Source organism: Dermacentor andersoni, chromosome 7 (assembly GCF_023375885.2).
Source record: "Dermacentor andersoni chromosome 7, qqDerAnde1_hic_scaffold, whole genome shotgun sequence".
NCBI classification, from domain to species: Eukaryota; Metazoa; Arthropoda; class Arachnida; order Ixodida; family Ixodidae; genus Dermacentor; species Dermacentor andersoni.
Genome location: NC_092820.1, coordinates 149,263,621 through 149,281,682, shown reverse-complemented (window position 1 = coordinate 149,281,682; position 18,062 = coordinate 149,263,621). Strand labels below are relative to the sequence as shown.

The following is an 18,062-nucleotide window of genomic DNA, read 5'->3' as shown; positions in this document are numbered from 1 at the left end:
CAGCGGCATTTGCCGTGTTGCTGTCACCGTAATCGAGACTTCTCGAGAGTGTGTGTTCTGGGAACACTAACATTGCTTTCTTCTCTGTACTCCAACTGTAAGAACACTGAAAATATTTTGGTTTTGTGGATGTCAAAAAAATGCCCTCAATAAGTTTTCTCTGTGTTTGTTACTTTTTAATTTTTTTCCTCCGTGCATCACAACAACTGCTTAACCAAAATACTTGAAACTTGGCAGAGTTAAACTCGTCAGCATAACTGAAGTTGGTTTTATTTCATCTCGGTAGAAGAGGAAATGGCATTTGAGGAACTCTACGTGACACAAAGGTGAGGCAGGCATCAAGAAATGTAAGTGCAGTCTGCATCAAGTGTGTCAGTGTGACAGAAAATGTAATGTAGTTCACACCAATCGTCCCAAAGACACGGATGAAGCAGCCACGTGATAACTGAAAGTCGTGCACGTATACTGGCACGGCCAGAGAGCGGATACAAAAGCAGAGGAAGTCTATACATAAATGCTACGACATCAAGAAAAAAAACAACTCCTGATATTTTGTGCATGCACGTCTGACGACGTTCTGACATTATATGGAAATCACGAAGTTCATTTTGACGTAAAATCGAAAATAATCGGTGAACACGCACGGCCCCCGCGACGCGCACACGTGCGTCCGATCTCCAAGATCACATTTAAGGAACTTAGACGCCGTGCAGCCGTTAAGCTACGCCAGCGCTACTGTCAACGAGCCTGTTGCTATGCTGCATACGACGTAGCCAGTTAACTAGCAACGCAACGTAGCAGCTAACTGAAACTGCTCAAATGAAGGCGGGGGCGTGGTTGTCCGGCAGAGGCAGTTTCGGTCGAAGGCCGCAGACGCTCTGGCAACAATGCCGCGTGGTACGAAACGTCTACAGTCTGGCAACGCTAATCGGCAGTTGCCAACGGAAGAAAGCAGTCGGCGTAGTGGGGGTTGACCGTGCATAGTAGTGATTCGCATGACTGAGCCAAGGGTCTGAGAAAAGAAGCCAGCGATCGGTGGGAAGGACTCGACAGTGTAGCTTGGCGTACTGTCGCCGACCCAAGGGAGCGACCGGGATACCACTGGACTGGTTTCGATGGCCGCAGCTGGCGTGGTGCGTAACACTGTTTCTTTTTTGGCTCTCCCGCGTGCATGTATGGTGTAGGGCCGGTCGCGGGTAAATCCGGCCGCGAGAGAACGGTCTCGCTTACCGCGCAAATTAACCGCACTAGACGATAAACAGGGAGTCCAGCTTCTGTTCTCAGCACGTGCCAGTGCATAGTGGGTCTTACTGGATAACTGGATGTTTCAAGGAGCTTGCCTCTGCAAACGTCCGAATGTTTTTGTGCCGCCTCTGGCCTAGCAAGCTCTCACTGACCGCAAGTTCTGGAGAAAACTTTTTCTTCTGAGGTCCACGCTTTCCTTAGGGTCAGTTTGATCAAAGCACTTGGGAAAGTGGCTTTCGCTTCCCTTTTTTTTTTTTTTTTTTTTGCTTGAAGCTTGGCTTCTTGTGTAACATCGCGTGCGGCGCAGTTCTTGCTGCCTATTAAAAGTGAGTTCGATGAACAGTCCGTAAGGAGTCGTTTTGTGTGGTCCCTGTTCTCGCTAGACTACGGCGTGCACTGAACGTTTGCCGCTTCTTTTTGCGTGGATATTTTCGAATCGTTTGCTGTGAACCTTGCGTTGAAGTGGTGGATGTATAGTTCTGGCAGCTCTGCTTCTCCTCACTTCAATCTGTCGCAGCTCAACCCACAAAACACAGACACTAAAGGAATGTGACTGGTTTAAGCCAGTAACCATATGTAATTTGACAACAGTCGACATAAATCAATGAGTGTGCAGATGGGATGAATTGTTTGCACATATATTCAGCCTCGTCGTATTGCACCGCTGGCGCCACTTGTGGAGGGCCTGACCGTCGAGCACGATTCGGTCGTTATAGCCGAGCGTTTGCAGTAAGCGAACCCGACCAATAAACAACGAAATTGGTGCGTTTTACCCAAGCGTTCACAATAAGTCCACCTCCCACACTAAGGTGAATAGTGTGGCAAGATTCATTTTTGACAGCACCGATCATTGATGCAAGTCTATTATAACATCGACATAGGAAATGTGCTTTCGAGATTGTTTAGAGCATATGTGTTCATCTGTGACAAATGTCGGGGACTGGAAACTTCAGTTGCAACAAGCAAGTGATCATCGTTTACACTTTTGCAGTCGACAACAGCATTTCAAATTTCAGCAAAGCATGTCTTTTTCTTTCTTGTGCTTAGTGGAAAATGTCGGAGTCTGCTAAGCTCTCTGCCAGCTTCTTTTCAAAGGCAGCAATAAAGGACTTCATTTATATCCTACGTACTGCCACCCTTAATGTCATGCCTTGGACAGGAGTGGGTATTCATAGAATCATGTGCAGCGATAGCGCTAAACAAAGCTATAGGGAAGAGAGAACAAGAAAGACGTCTGCAAAATGCCATATTCAGTATCTTAGCACTCGCTGTACGTGACAATAATTAGCAGTGTGCATAAAAAAAATTTAGAGGCATTCAACTTGGGCACAAATGTCAGCTTCGAAAGAATAATTATGATGACGAGAGATGATCCATACAAAGTTTGGAACTGCTAACTAGTTCGATTTACAATAAGCTCCTGTTATAATAGGAATGCCATCTATGCACTTCTTTGACATGCATAGTGTGCTTAGCATGTGGATGGGCTAAATATTAAAATCCAATGAGAAGTGAGAGAAAAACTAGTTTTGTGGAGTAAAGGTTATAAACAACGATAAGATGCTCCAAAAAGGCTGCCAACTTTTCGATAGGAGGACCTATCTTTGTCAAAGGCCTTTAACGAAGATTTGGTAGTGATAGGTCCTCCTATTGAAACATTGGCCAGCCTTTCTGAGGCTCCTTATCCCCGTTTTCAACCTTTATATCGCGTGTGCTACTCCGCCTGTCAGCTGCCTTTTTGATCTTAGTTTTGTGGAGGAGAAATCATTGTATTGCACAAGTGACAGGTTAATGCATTCCCTGTAACACATTTGTCAGCCCCCATGCATATGTAATAGCTCATGTGGTGTCAGCACATAAAGGTGAATCCTTTTTTCTTTTTTATTAGTAGCCGAGTGTTTGTGATGAGATGGATAAATTGTTCAAAAGTCCATGATGTGTGTGCTAAAAGAAAAAATTTGAAGTTGGGTCATGTTCATCTTCCATGCAAAACTCAAAATGCGCCTTTGCTTAGTGTGCAGTCGCCCTTTATTACAATTTTTGTTTTGATTTTTATTTCGCTGTCCTTCAAATGTTGCAAAGGAAAAGTATTACTGATGTTGAGGCCTGGTCTCAGGTTTTGTAAGGCAAGTCATCTATAATTCATGCTTTTGCTCTTGGTGGCGCTCTATTCTTCCGACAAAAGGACAAAATTTCGAAAATGGCACGCCGTCAGGGCATTGAGGTTTATGCAGATGACTCCAGCCCCACACCTACTTTAAATACACAGAAAAGAGCCTAGAGGGCTAAAAATATGTTGCAATAAAATCTTTTATGTGTCTCTTCTTTGGCAAATCAGTTCTATGAAAGTCCACAAGTTGAAGGAAAGTTTATAAAAGGGGAAAAGGTGGTCATCTACCTGACTAGCACGATGCTAGTCATGTTTCAATAACCCTTACAAGTTTCTTGAAAAGAAAGCTTTTGCAGTTGAAGAAAGATTCATGTACAATAAAAAGCTCCCTGACCAGGATGAATTTTTCCCGCAAAGCTTTGTTTCCAAGAAAAATGTATGGGGTCCTTTGTTGCTTTGTGCTGCGTTTGGGTGGATGATCATATTTCCCTTTTATGTGCTGTCTTTTCTTCACATTTCTTGCACGGTGCCCTGCCTGTACTTCCAGGAGGATCTTTTCTTTCTTTTTTTTTTTTTTAATTCTTTTAAGGAGCTATCAAATATTTTTCATTCAATGGAAGGTGTCTCACGTTCACTATGAAAAAATTGTGTTGGGCTTTTCATCCCGTTCCTTCTGCGGAACTGGCTCCAAACAGCTTTTCTTGTCATAACCTCTTTCCAACTGCAGTGGTGCAAGGAACTTTTGTGAACCAGTTGCATTGTGTGCAGTAATGTTGTAGAAGTACCAGGGATGCTTGTGTGCTTAGGCTTATGTGGACATTAGCGTCGATATGTGAAAATGATGGCTTATTGTGATGGAGAACAGTGCCTTAGGCGCAGCAAAAATTTATTTGGGTTCCATGGGATTGGTTTCCATAGGTGCCTGGCACTCTTTATAGACCATCCCAGGTGCATGACTTTGGGTTGGCCATCGTTAATTCCAGCTCCAAGTAAGCGATCTCACGTAAAGGGCAAGGTAACTTCATGAAAACGATGACGGTGAAAAGGAAGCCTAGCTTCTGTTGTTCATGCATAGTGGTACACCTTGAGTGTCCTGGAGACCTGGAAGTTTTAGTGAGCTTGCTTGCGAATGTTTCTGGGAATAGCGTGCTGAATGTACGTAGCAGCTTCTTTCTCTCTCACCCGTATGAAGTGCATTATGTACATATGTAAATTGAATGGTTGCCTTTGAACATCCTGCACGGTGCCCCAGCATCGCAAGGTATGCAGTTGAGAGAGTGGCGGAGAGGAGTAAACGGAACAATGATTTTGGGAAATTTGCAGGCGTAGGATGGAATCGGCCGATATGGGACAAGAATAACCAGAGATCCTTGGGAAATGCCTTGAGCCCGCCGTGCTGTTGACTTAAATTAGACTGACGACAACAAATCGAATAGAACGCTCAGAAGTATCGAGTAAGGTATTGGGTGCTGCGTGCAAGACTAGAACCTGACAGTTGAGCAGCATTTATTTACAATGCTTGAGTAGCACTACCGAAACAGCTCGTGCTGCGCACAGAGCATAAGAAGGCAGGCTTAAGGTTGTGAACATCGATACGGTTGTTCCAAGTCACTGACACAACTGTCTTTAAGACATTGCAGGAATGAATATATGAAAATCAGTTTTTTACTAATTTTTTTTCATCAGGTTTGTGTAAGCAAATAATGCATTTACGCACATATCCATTATGGTCTAATGGTACTGATAGTGTGGTGACAATGGCGATGAACAGCAGCCATAATGACAATGAGTGAATCATTAGGCTCTTATTTTATTAATTTGAGATTCTGACATGTCTTGTGTCGCAAAGTGAGTGGAAAAATAAAGCATACTCCAGTATAACAATATCAGTTTCTAGGCCGGTAATTTAAAACCTTGATGGTTGTTTTGTAGATTGTGTCCAACATAACCCGGTTTTTGTAACTCATCTGTGGATACTTGGCTAGAGTGTATGTGTTGCGGTCGTAGAGGTAAACTGCAAGAGCATTTCACTATCGCTTAATTGGTTAAAAATGAACAGTATATGCTACTGAATCAATTTTTCCGAAGATGCAGTACTGGTAACTGCCTAATTTTCTTATTAGCAGCCTCTTAGCAGCACAGAAGCAGATGATGCATGCATCTGCATCTGACGATTGGTGGCTGTGACGCAAGTCTCAGCATGTTGCCTCTGAGATTTGTCAGTGCAATGCAGGCAGCCGCAGGTGGTGCGCTAATCTCTGGGCTCACGTTGAGCTGAGTAGCCGTGCTTCCTTTGTCATGATTCACTTCTTGCGGGCGAAAATGGCAGCGGCATTCTTTTTTTTTTTTTTTTTTACAGTTTCGGCGTCAGAAACGTCTGCTTTTGTGAGCCCTTCGTGACGCATCCGCTCGTATTTCTAACGTAATATATTGCACGGAGTCTGTTCTACGTGTACAATACCTGAAGCTAGGCTTCCTATGTGGCCCGAAATTTCGTTGCAGCTGACCTTGAAGTTGTGTGGCTTTGAGTGCGACGTATCTGAACTTGGCAAGCCTTTATTTGTTCTTTATTCTTTCTGCAGCCCAAGCTGTACAGGAGTGTCATCGAAGATGTCATCAATGGAGTGAAAGACGTCTTCCTGGATGAAGGCGTCGATGAACAAGCTCTTCAGGAGCTGCGTCAGGTGAGGAACATGAGCATGGCTGTCAGCCACTGTGATATTAGCCACTTTCAATGCTAGTTATTAAATTTTTATGCATACTTTTTTTGGGGGGGAGGGGGAGGGCTACGAAGTGAGGTCACATAGCATGTTACATGGTACAAACCATGCATATGTCATACATCATGCATTTCGCATTGCGTGGTATGTGATGAGAAGCTTTAAAAGAATGCAAATCACGTCAGCAGTGTGCCCTAGTGTGAGCTCTTACACATGGGTATTGGATTTGTAAATATTTGTGGGCATTTCTGAGATCATAGGGAACATTATGGTTTGATGTTATGTGCTATGATGCTAAAGGGCACTTTGGGATGTTATGGTGACTGGCAGGAATCAAGGGACACCTCGTATGTGCTGGCCATTCAATTTCCTAGCCATGATAATCTAACAGAGATACCAAGTAATGTAACATTCCATGCAGTAAGATTTTACATTGCTCCATTCAGTATTGGTTGCAGAAAACATTTGCACCAGCATGTGAGCAATATGCTTTGGGAAATGTAGCTTTGTTTTTTCTTTCTTTGTTTTCTGTTTCATATCTTGTCTTTAACGTATTTCCAGCTGCTTTGTTTCTATCTTGTGCACAATAATCAGGGTCTTGTGAGGCGGGGCTTCTTTTAGTGCTGACACTTTGTCCTCATGGTACATGCAGTTGGCGCATCAGTTTTGGTAGTTACGGTTCCATGTTCACTGGCTTAGTGGAATATCTTCTTGGCTGCATTTGTATATCTTACTTAGAACTGAGGTTGAACAGTGCAAATAAAACAAGGACACGAAGAAACAAGTACCACAGACAGCGCTTGTCTGTGGTATTTGTTTCTTTGTGTCCTTGTTCTACTTGCGCTATTCAACCTCAATTCTAAATATGAACCAACTAGCCCTCATCAAGATCTTACTAATGCATATATCTTACTCTTCTGTTGGCTTGACCTTGGAATTTTGATTGTTATGCATCACCCTGACAATGTCATGGTCACCCTTGTAAGGTCATCAGATCATAGCTGCATGTGGTGATGGCATGCTCTACGAATGTGGCCGGACATTTCCTGTACTATCTATTGCTGTAAAGGCTAGTTACGGAGAGCCTGCATGAGTGAGTTGCGGAGTGGTTGCACCAACATGGAGTGTCTCGTTGCTGACATACTGTCTGCTGACGCAGATCTGGGAGAAGAAGCTCCTTGAGTCAAAGGCCATCGACCCACCTGACCACCCAGTGCCTGCCCCGGCCAGTCGGCCACAGGCTACAGCGGCTACATTGCAGCCTACCCCACAGGGTAAACTGTCTTGCCCTGCTAGAGGTATTATGAGGAGTGAGGAGGCGGGAGGGGGGTTAGTGCCAGGGAATGGAACAGCACAGACACGCATAATAAAGGTGATCAAGCTTTGATACCAGCGAGGCGCTGATATTCTTGCAGCTGGTACGGGAGTAATTGGTTGTGATGCATGCATGGGCTTTGATTTTCTTGGCATTGTACCACATTCGGGTTGATTTCCATGCATTGAAGTAATGTCTTTCCATCTACTCTTTTCATGATAAACAGCTGCCAGTAAGTGCTAGCGTCTGCTGACTTTCTTTTTTGTTTTTTTGTAAGGCAGGTTAATGTATTGATTCTTTGCCTATAGAATAGCATGTCTATCATTGGCACTGATGTCTGTGCGATCTTAATTTTTTGTTCTTTGTAATAGGTTTCACAGAGACATTTACTGATTGGCTCATGCATTTGTAGCATTTCCGCATGCATCTTGGATGGAGCAGGGTCAGCTTTCCAGTAGCGCTTCAAAGATGGCCGACTTTTACCCACCTCAGCTGGTAGGTTTTGCCATACAACTGAAAGCTGGGCAGTTCGTAAAAATTAGTTGTTTTGAGCAGTGAAACAAAAGGCTCATTATGTCGCTGCCTTATGAGACAAACAGCCCCGAAAAACGAGATGGACAGATACACCAAGTGCTGTGCACGTCCACAGTGAGGAAAGGGCTTGCTGAAGAAAAGAGCAACGTGGCCAAGCACTTCATGTGCGTGCATCTCATCATCCACCTTTATCGTCAGCAGTGGTAGTTACTCAACAATGTGACGAAGCCAAGCCTTACTGAAGGCACTCAGCAGCTACGGTATAACGTACTGTAATAAAAATATCACCCTGCACCTTGCTCACGATTGGCTGTTATTCATCGGGAGTACAAGGTCTACAAATGGACGTTGCTCAATCATAATTTTTCTAGGAAGACACATATAAATGAACGTAAGTGCCATGAAACATGGTGTAGACGATAAAAGAAATATTAAATTGTGTTTATAGTGATCCCTTTTTCAAAAAAAAAAGGAAATGCCGGGTACTTGTTGGATGCACTTCACTTGTTGCTTCTTTTTCCTTTCTTTTAGCCTTATTGGAAAAGATACCGAGACGCAACCCTGCTTTTGCAGCCACCGCCCAACCGCTGACGATAGGACCCAATGGCCTGGTGCAGCCCACCCTGGTACAATACCACACACCAATTCGGGCCTCGGGTCTGGTGGACCAAAAGCTGATCATCACTCAGCCTGGCCAGACGGTCATGGTTAGTGGCCCACTTTTTTGTCCAGGCACACACACTCGCGTTTGGGCTACGCCCCTTGTAATCTGCACCTCTTGCTTCCCTTTGATGCTATAAAGCTCAACTACATGCACATGATTTTCGAACGACGCCGACAAGTGACAGGTTTTGCTGTCGCCAAGGGTGATCTGTTGGCATCGCTTGTCGTTTACTAGTTGGTTTTGGGCAGCCAGAAAATTTTGCTTGTCGCCTGGAAGCCTGCGTGGTGGCTTATGCTGGTTACTGCATGGTTGCGTAACAACATGACATCAGCCAGTATGCCTGCTTATGTCCCAATTCGCTCTCTCTACTTCCTCACTGCTGTTACATACCCGCTGTGGTTGCTCAGTGGCTATGGTGTTGGGCTGCTGAGCACAAGGTCGCGGGATCGAATCCCGGCCACGACGGCCGCATTTCAATGGGGACGATATGCAAAAACACCCGTGTACTTAGATTTAGGTGCACGTTAAAGAACCCCAGGTGGTCGAAAGTTCCGGAGTCCCTCACTACAGCGTGCCTCATAATCAGAAAGTGGTTTTGGCACATAAAACCCATAATTAAAAAAAAAAACATCACTGCTGTTACATCAAGACATAAATGGTAAAATTAGCCTTCACTTCGTCTCCTCTCATGCCGAGGACACAGTTTTGGTGATGTACTGTCCACGGTGGAAAATTATGAGGTGTATGAACATCGCGATGGCTCCGTAGAGAGAGCACCTCCGCAACTCGCTATACTTTCTGGTGTGCAGCCGGTTGATGGCGCGATTAGTTCAGGGCCCATGAGGGGCAGTTCTTTACACTGAGCTAATGGAAAAATGAGAGCATGTGGTCGTTCTGCACGCACTTTCCCACCAATGTGTTGAGCTTTTTAGTGCACGATGGGGGAAAATGCTTTGTCCCGCATTGTAAATGGGGTGCAAGTCATGCAAGGAGAAGTTTTTGTTTTTTGCACCAGACTGTAATTGTCTGAACAGTGCGCGCAATCCCACGTGGCTCCTTCAGCCGACAGACTGTCTGCAAAAAACATTTCGATAACCAAGTAGTGTGCAATGAATGGACAGCGCAGCACAATCTAATGTACTGATACATTGTGTACAGGTATTTTCATGTGTTTTGCCGCACCAATAAAATGTTCTTGTACTTGTTCTGCAGCTCTCTCTCTGTAGTGTCCGCACGCTGGGTATCTGCAAGCATTCATATTATCTCTGTTCAGTAAATGCCTATACTCTCGTAGGTACTCCCGAAACAACCATGAGATCTAGTGGTTTTAGTTCGTCGGATCAAATCACGAACATAAGTTCAATTCGAACACTATTGATACTAGTTCCGTTCTTGTGAGTACACTCTTTGCCATGGATGAGTAAAATTCCTGAACGGGCTAATTTCACTGCTATGTTCTCAACCTCCTAAAAGCTGCAAGAGTAACCATGCATGATTTTTTAAAATCCGAGGACTCTTAAGCACTTCTTCCGAGTTGTGAATGTCAAAGCATTAATGTCCACTTGAAGGCTGCTGAGTGGTCCTTTGAATTTTGTGCTTCGAGTAATGTATCATAACGGAATGTGATGCCCAAGCTAGCAAGCAGCCGCCTGGAGTGCCACCGACGTCCTACGTGACGAGAGATCGAGGAAGCCGCAGCAGCCACTAAGGCTGGCTGGCGTGTGCAGCAGCTAAGTCCAGTTGGGGTGAGAGAGAGAGATACGGACCACGCACCGGCTTTCGAGAGCAAGGGTGATGTGGCATCATGGCAACAACCTCTTTCACCTACTCTGCTCTGTCAAGGTTCGCACATGACGTGGCGTTGCAGCGAATGCGAATTTAGGTGTCGTTTCAGTGCTACAGACAGACGACGCCATTTTCACCTAATGTGCTATTTGATGCTTTTGCATGAAAATTTAGACACAAAAGTGGCTAGCAAAAACGAAAATTCACAATTCAGTTGATGACAGGGAATATTTATTCACAACTAAATACATTTGAGCCAATGCCATGTAGAATAGCGAATGTGGCTTTCCCAGCATTCAGGTTGTCTCGTCACGGCGACACTACGGTATAGACTAAGGGTATGACTGAAAATCAATAAATGCCGACCAGTCTCCTTCTAAGTATTTAACTCTTTTAGTACTGGGCCCATTGGACATAGTTAGCCCGCTAACGATAGAGTGAAACACCGCTTTCGAGACCTTGCATTCCGCTCACAGACACATTGCGCTATTGTATGTGAAGGAGAACTATATTTTTGTTTTCTAAGCAGTTAGATTTTTTCACACGAGGTGGTAATTTTTCAATGCACTCTGAAGTTTCGCGATCGTCAAAGTAGTAAGCAAAGATGGCCACCTCCGGCAGCGGTGCACGCGCTTCGAAAGGTCACAGATGTCGCGGTTCCCATGGGTTTGCGGCTGATTTTATCGATAGTTCGAGCAGCAGCGAGTCTCAGGACGCTGCCTATTCGTCAGACTTTGACTCTGAGAGCAACGACGACGCAAACCAGCCTGGAGCATCTGTGGCTGCAGCCCAGTATGCTCTGCTGTAGTGCTTGCAGTTAAATTTTTGTAGTGGAATACCTGTTCAATGAAAAATTTCGATTTTTTTGGAGATAGTGCCTATAAGACGGTAATACATTTTGTATATCTCATAATTTTTGTTATATATTTTTCTTAGTAGATACAAGCGTGTCTTTACAAACTTTGCTCAATTTTATCCCGCAATCTTGATTCTGGCTCTTTGTCTTTATGACATACATCTCGTTAATAAATCTTCTATGCATGAAAAGTGCATTCATTCTGCTTTTTGTTTATGTATTACAGAAAATATTTGGTGCAGTGTTTCCTTCAGAAAAAAACAAATCTGGCGTAACCTACAAAAAACGCCTATTTTCCCCATAAGCTACGGGAACCGCTATATAATCCAAAAATGTAAAGGTTCCATGAAATTGGCTGTTGCATTCCCTTAAGAAAAAAAAAAGAAGCCTTCACAAACAACTGCACAAAGAGCCCTCTACTTCTTCTTGCATTAGCACATGATCATGCCAGAGACAACATAGGTGTGGCATCTGTGTGTTACACAATGTGTAAGAATATGTCTCTCTGTATTTCCTCGGCACTGTCATGTGACTAAGGGTCTAGCATAGGCGTTAGACTGCTTCAAATTTGTTTTGCAGCTGTCATTTGCTTCATTTTGCAGTTGTCATTATGACATCAGTAGATACTTTAACGCATTACAAACCTCTAAGTGTAGCAGCCGCCTTGATACATATTTTCTTTTGATGCCCATTTATGTGTGCCTACATTTGCCTCAACGTTTTTCTGGGGAACTGTTCATTACCGGCCCTCGGGAAGAAAGACAATGAACGAAAATAAGCTTCTCAACGCATTATATTACTTAATATACTTGGGAGTGCTTGCCTAATGCACATACGCCAAGCCGGCTGGGCCCCTGCAGATGGTCCCCGCTTTACCGTGCCATCTGTCGCAGAAAGCGTGCTGCATTAGCGACTGTTCTCTCTCGCTTGGAGGCCTGTTCATGCACCTCTCATTCTTCCACCATGGTGTTGTCGTTATTTCTGAGATCACTCTTTGTTTTTTGACACTGTTGTGTCTAAGACCCCACTGAGCTACAAAAGTGTTTTCATTTTTACCCACCAGATAGTGCTGCAGCATTTAACCTGGTAATGGGGAACAAATTTTTACTGGTGATGACGGCATATTAGAACTAGACCTAGTATTTTCTGGTTATAATGTTGGCCTCGCAGAACATTTGCGAATTTTTTACGGATGTACAATGTTTTTTTGGACAATAATGAAAATTCAATACCTTTTTTTCCCCCCATGATTTCACGTCTATGTGGTTGTCTCCACACTTGCAAGCAACTTGCAGGGGGTGAAAGCAGGCATTCCGCCAACCAATTTTTGGTGTTACTGCTACTGTACTAGTTGTCACAGCTTGCTACCACATTCGAACCCGAATATATAGAATCTGAATGGCATTACAAAAAATGCTCGGAACCCTAGCCATAAACAGCCTCACTGTAAAATTTTCAAGGGGATTTTACGGCTGGTCATCCTACACGATAATTTGTTGTATTTGGGTTAGATATATCCGGGTTCGACTGTGTATACAGAAAGATTAAGTGAAGCCTTTTGTACAGATGAATGCAACCGTAAATCGCTAGCAACCTCCTGGAGAACACTCTAAAATTATTGCTCTAATTAACACTTTGGCATTGGGGCCGCAGTGTCAGTAAAAGATTTAGTTTCAATTGTCTGCGATACACTACCTTTTCTGTAGTTCTATTCTTTTTCTTCCTTAATTGAGAAGGAAGCCCAGTGAACCTTTAAACTTTCGTTTTCAGTAGTGTTTTCAAATATGGTCTACAAACCTTGCATGGAAACTGTGGCCATAAATTCATAACAAGCCTGTTATTTAATAAGCACTAATTACACTATAAATAAGACAAATTATAATAGGGGCTTCTCCAAAAAGTTGCCAGCAACTTCTGTTTCATGAGCACAGAAGGGGTCCCTCCCTTTTTAAAACTTGTTCTGTGTTAGCTGGGACACCCTGTATTCTGTAGCTGCTAATGGAATCAAACTACCCTGGTATAGTAAAAACAGATGTAACAAATGATCATATGTAACTAAGTAACTCAAAAATTTGCTTTTATTTATTTTTATTTTTTCGTACATCGGCGTCCATTCTTATAACTAATATTGGATATAACAAAGGTATGCTTGTGTCGAATGCGGCATTGTTATAACATTCAAGTTCTGTAATTGTCTTGTGTTAGCATTCTGCAGTGGCCAACTTCATTACGACGAAGTTGACTGTAGCATGGTAATAATTTTAACGAACATATTTCAAATCAGTTTTAAGGAAGTAGAAGAGTGAGTGCGGTACTTTTTGCTGTTTCTTTGCTCTTCATAAAACCTCACTCTCGCCTCGCTTGTTGCCTGCGCTGCAGTCTTCTTCAGCCGCAGCTGCCGCCCTGGCCCTCCACCCCGACGTTGCTGCCAGCCTGATCCAGGGGGGCGTCCTCAACATGGCTGAGCGCCAGACGGGTAACCCCGGGGCCCCACTCCAGTTTCATCCCGTAGTCACCCTAGCGGGCGAGCCCTACACCACCACCACTGCTGCAGGACAGGTGCGTCCCAACAGGCTAATTTCGACACCCGTTGCAGTGCATTTGTGTTGTGCGTCTTCATTTTGTCGTGACAGCCCTCGACTGCCCGGCATGCCGCGTACGCTAATGCTCATTGGCTGAATTCAGTGCCTAAGGCAGTCCTGGGTAGTATTACAAATTGAAGAGACCTATTGTTTCTGCTTGGGTCACAATGCCAGCATTTAAGGCAACGTTGCCTCTATGCTAAAGTACAGGCAATTCGGGATTGAAGTCTGAAGTTCGCCTCGGCGGATTTCGCCAGTCAGCTTTCGTAGTGTCGGTGTACACCACTGCGTTAGAGCGCCTTGGTGGTTGAACCTCATGCGCTTGGTAATGTTTGTCTGTAGTTCTCGATGGGTACTGCATAAGCGTCATAATGGGCGTGATAAGATGGCACAAGTTTACGAACAGTCTGGCGCACTCCTACTTGGAACAAATAAGTGGTAGTACGATCAAACCCCACGATAACGAACGCCAGAGATGACAAAATCCTCAAAACAATGAAACATTTTCGTATCCTTAGTGAACACCGATAGGATTCAGTGCATTTTGTATCTCTCAACATCAAAGCGTACATTAATAAAATCTGTGTGAACATTATACTTCATATTATGCCCCCCCACCCCCTCCAAAAAATAAAAGAATAAAAGCTTGTGCTTTTGTGCAGTATTATGCAACTTGTCGGTTGTTTTCAAACAGCTTGTAACTTTATCAGGAGCCTGCAATCGCACGTGATCCAGTCTTGCCTCATCAGCAAGGTTGGCGGTATTCGCTTTCATGGGTAGCCTTATCTTTGTATTCCACGCCTTCCATTGTCATCAGTGCTCTATGACCATTTGGAACTTTTCTACCTTTGCACCCGTCAGATCGCACAATACCCACCCACTAGCTTTGCCACCGCACAGGAAAGTAAACAGATTCCCATATGTTATGAAAATCAGGTCCTTATCACCATCAGGTAACAGCTAGGAGGCAGCAACAAAAAAAAAAAATCGATATAACCAGGCAGTTCTTGATATGTTGCCTTGGGACACGCAAAGTGTGCAGCTCGCTGCTGCGAAAATGTGTGCGAAACAAGCGTGCCAGTGATTCAAATTCACGTTAGCCAATAGCAGCCCTGCCTGCGTGCCACATGACCGCAGTAACGAATCACGATGCTTGTTTTCCCTTGTTTTTCTCCTTCTCACTCTCATTTTTGTTGATTTTATATCTACATGGAGAAATAGAGTGCTGTATCTATCTGAATCTCTCATCTCGTGCTTACAGCTATACAAAGATGGCGGCGCTACGTCAACGGAAAGCCGTGCTCGCATGATCAGCACTGCCTCCCGATTTTTTTTTCTCAATTTTGGAGACAACAAACTAAAGAAAGGCAATTTTCTAAAAAATATTTTGTCTATTTTTCCAAATATTTCGCCATTAGATAAAGGAAGGTCTTAGGATTGCGGAAAAACAATAAATTGAAAAATTGGAAACTCAGCGAGACGGCCATTTCGTTGTTTCCGTTTAATTTCTGTTTTCTTTTCTTTTTCTTTCCTTTCTTTATATAAGTATATATAGTTGCGTGATTTTTGCTCCATCCCAATAGATTTGTATCGAGATTCAACTGACACTTAGGCGGCCGAGCACATTCACGCGTGTTTGGCAGAACAAGTGCACATGCCGCATTTCCATACGGGCTGGTTTGCTTCCACGCTGAGTCCATTTCTGCCTTGTGCTAGATAAAAATACAGAAGAAGCATTTTGATGCAACTGGGGAGCACCAGTTTCAAGGCCAGACGACGTGGGCTTTTCGGGTTAGTGTTTCAATCAGTATATTGAAGACCACTCCGCAGTGCGGGCAACTTCCAACATTCCTGTGCAAGAAATAACTTAACTTTTGTGTGTTCAACGCGACCGCGAAGAAGGAAATCGGTAAATTCTCGCTTTTCGCTGTCTTGGCAAAACTGGTTCATACGGAGGTTTGAGATAATCTTCAGATAGGCATGTTTAGTATTGAGAATTATCAATATGTCGAAATATATCACTATCCCCTTTGGATTCTAAGTATCCAGGATTGACTGTTGTCTTTTTGCAAAATTCAGCATGCTACTACTCTGTTTATTAGTTCTTTCAACAGGTACTCAACATCCTTAACTAAAATGCCTTTGAGTATTCTGTACAATTTTGTTAATGATATGTACATTCTCAGGTGCCTACGCAGGTGGTGACGGCCGCATCTGCGCAACCTGGCGTCGGCAACGTTGTCCAGCTGGACGGGGCACGAGACACGAGTGATGAGGATGACGATGAAGACGAGTTCAACGAAGACGAGGAGGAGGGCAACGAGGACGGCCCTCCGGAGGACGAAAATGAGGACGGTCCCCAGGAGGAGGTAGAGCCACTCAACTCGGATGACGACGTCTCGGACGAGGAGGCCACTGAGAACTTTGAGATTGACAATGTGGTCGTCTGCCAGTACGACAAGGTGAGGGATCAGTCTTGAACTGCGTAACCTAATGGCAAATTCCAACGACAGAATTGGAGCTCTCTTCTCCTTCTTTTCTCTGCCACACTCCTTTTTTTTTTCCTTTTTTTTCTTTTTATTATTATTGTGCGGCTTCTGTCATCCCTCCTGCGGAATATATAGAATGTTCTGTTTGCGGCAAAATTTAAAGATATGCGAATGCCACGTAGCTGGACAGAACCAAGGTAATACTGTTTTCCATTGCTTGGAGCAAGTCAGACTATCTTCAGAACACTGAAGAAGAAAACCCTAAATCAGTTTACACTGATTTAGGGTTTTCTTCTTCATTGTTTATTTAAATAAATGCATGAAGGCCCTCCATGTGTAGAAATTGCAGCAGTGGCTTTAGAGTTGCTGACCAGAACCAGAACTGGTGGTGAATGTCCACTGTGTCGGATCTGGAGCAGCAGCACACTTTTGGACAGTTCCTTGGGTCTTCAGGTGTTGGTCCCCAGGCCCATGTGACCCAATGCTTAAGGGCTGCCCTGTCCCGTGTTACCCAAAAAAGGGACTTCCTCCACTCGAGGAAGATTGCATTACCCCCTGTGCAGTTTCTGGGCATTAAATCCCACAGTTACATTTTGAAATCTTTGTCGCCAGTTGCTTCTGGTGCATGCTGTCTATTGTCGATGCCAAGGTAAACTGATACTAATTCATGTTTTACAGTTAGCTGCTGACTGGCTACACATGTCACTTTCTAAAATTCTCTTCAGTAGAACGAACTCTGCTCTTTCTTGCATTTGAATTCATGTCCCGCACATTCGGCTGGTCTGAGGATGAGTGGCAATTAGTATACGGCGCGTTGAAAGCACGGCCTTTGAAATTATTAATGCGTGCCGTAATACTGCAACAGTGGAATGCTGAAACCTGTGAGGCTGCGCAAAATTTAATTCACAAGCAGAACTTTAACCTCATCTTGGAATACTAGCATAGCAGAAACAAGACAAGGACAGTGGAAGGGCATATGAACTGTGTGTTGACCTCTTCTTTGCACTACAGTAGTGTTCCAAGGTCGCGTACCAACAAGCCTGGATTGCAACACCAAGTTAAAACCCCATATGTTCGAATTTTTCTTGGCCCTGTGCAGATATCACGGAGTCGCAATCGATGGAAGTTTCACTTCAAAGATGGAATAATGAACCTCCAAGGGAAGGACTACGTCTTCCAGAAGGCAGTTGGAGACGCTGAGTGGTGAAGCCTGCCTTCATCCGAGGCACTGGAGGCCTTGGTGAGGGCAAAGCGAAAGAAAGACGGGAGAGGGGGGACAATAAACTGCCAAGGGGGATCTGTGGCTGTTTCTTTAGTGTTATTATTATTATTTTTTTTGTCATTACATTTGCTGAAAAGTACGTACATGAAGGTACCCTTCTGGGCTGGTTGGTAACACGTTGTAAATATTTAACTAAAGGCTATAAGACAGAATGAAATAGATTGTGAAACCTCTCCCGTATCTTTTCGATCTGTCTGTTGATGGACCAGTGAAACAAAGAATAAAGCCTACTGCTGACTCCATTGTCCCTTTGCATTTGCGGTGCGTTGTTGCTGTACTCAGTCATCTGCCTGATGGAGTATGTATTGTCGTCGTAAAATTAAGGGGGTGTGGGTTCTTCAAAAAAGGTAGGGGTGTGTAAATATTCTATAGTTTCATATAACGAATCAAGTATGGTTTAATTCAATTCGGTCCTCAAATCGAATACTCAATATTGCCATGTGCTCCACAACACACAACAACACAGTTGGCTGTGTTGTG

At 43.9% G+C, this 18,062-nt stretch overlaps 1 protein-coding gene across 3 annotated transcripts; it reads left to right on the top strand.

The window, feature by feature from the left end:
- Positions 1-927: 927 nt before the first annotated feature.
- TfIIA-L (transcription factor IIA L) lies at positions 928-17,824 on the top strand. Of its 3 annotated transcripts, none has more exons than XM_050180796.2 (7): positions 928-1,133; positions 5,938-6,039; positions 7,235-7,349; positions 8,456-8,631; positions 13,609-13,788; positions 16,010-16,273; positions 17,400-17,824. In XM_050180796.2, exons 1-7 carry the CDS (start codon positions 1,116-1,118, stop codon positions 17,505-17,507), a joined length of 963 nt encoding a protein of 320 aa, XP_050036753.1. In that variant the 5' UTR covers positions 928-1,115; the 3' UTR covers positions 17,508-17,824. The 3 variants fall into 3 exon arrangements, with proteins under 3 accessions (XP_050036753.1, XP_050036754.1, XP_050036752.1); XM_050180797.2 differs by having other exon boundaries at positions 929-1,133; positions 8,498-8,631; positions 15,998-16,273; XM_050180795.2 differs by having other exon boundaries at positions 929-1,133; positions 15,998-16,273.
- Positions 17,825-18,062: the final 238 nt, after the last annotated feature.

What these genes read in the sequence shown, in the direction of transcription:
- TfIIA-L (XM_050180795.2), top strand. An exon ending in ATTGCAGCCTACCCCACAGG is followed by an intron (nt 7,350 to 8,455) that starts GTAAACTGTCTT and finishes CCTTTCTTTTAG; the next exon opens with CCTTATTGGAAAAGATACCG. An exon ending in AGCCTGGCCAGACGGTCATG is followed by an intron (nt 8,632 to 13,608) that starts GTTAGTGGCCCA and finishes CCTGCGCTGCAG; the next exon opens with TCTTCTTCAGCCGCAGCTGC.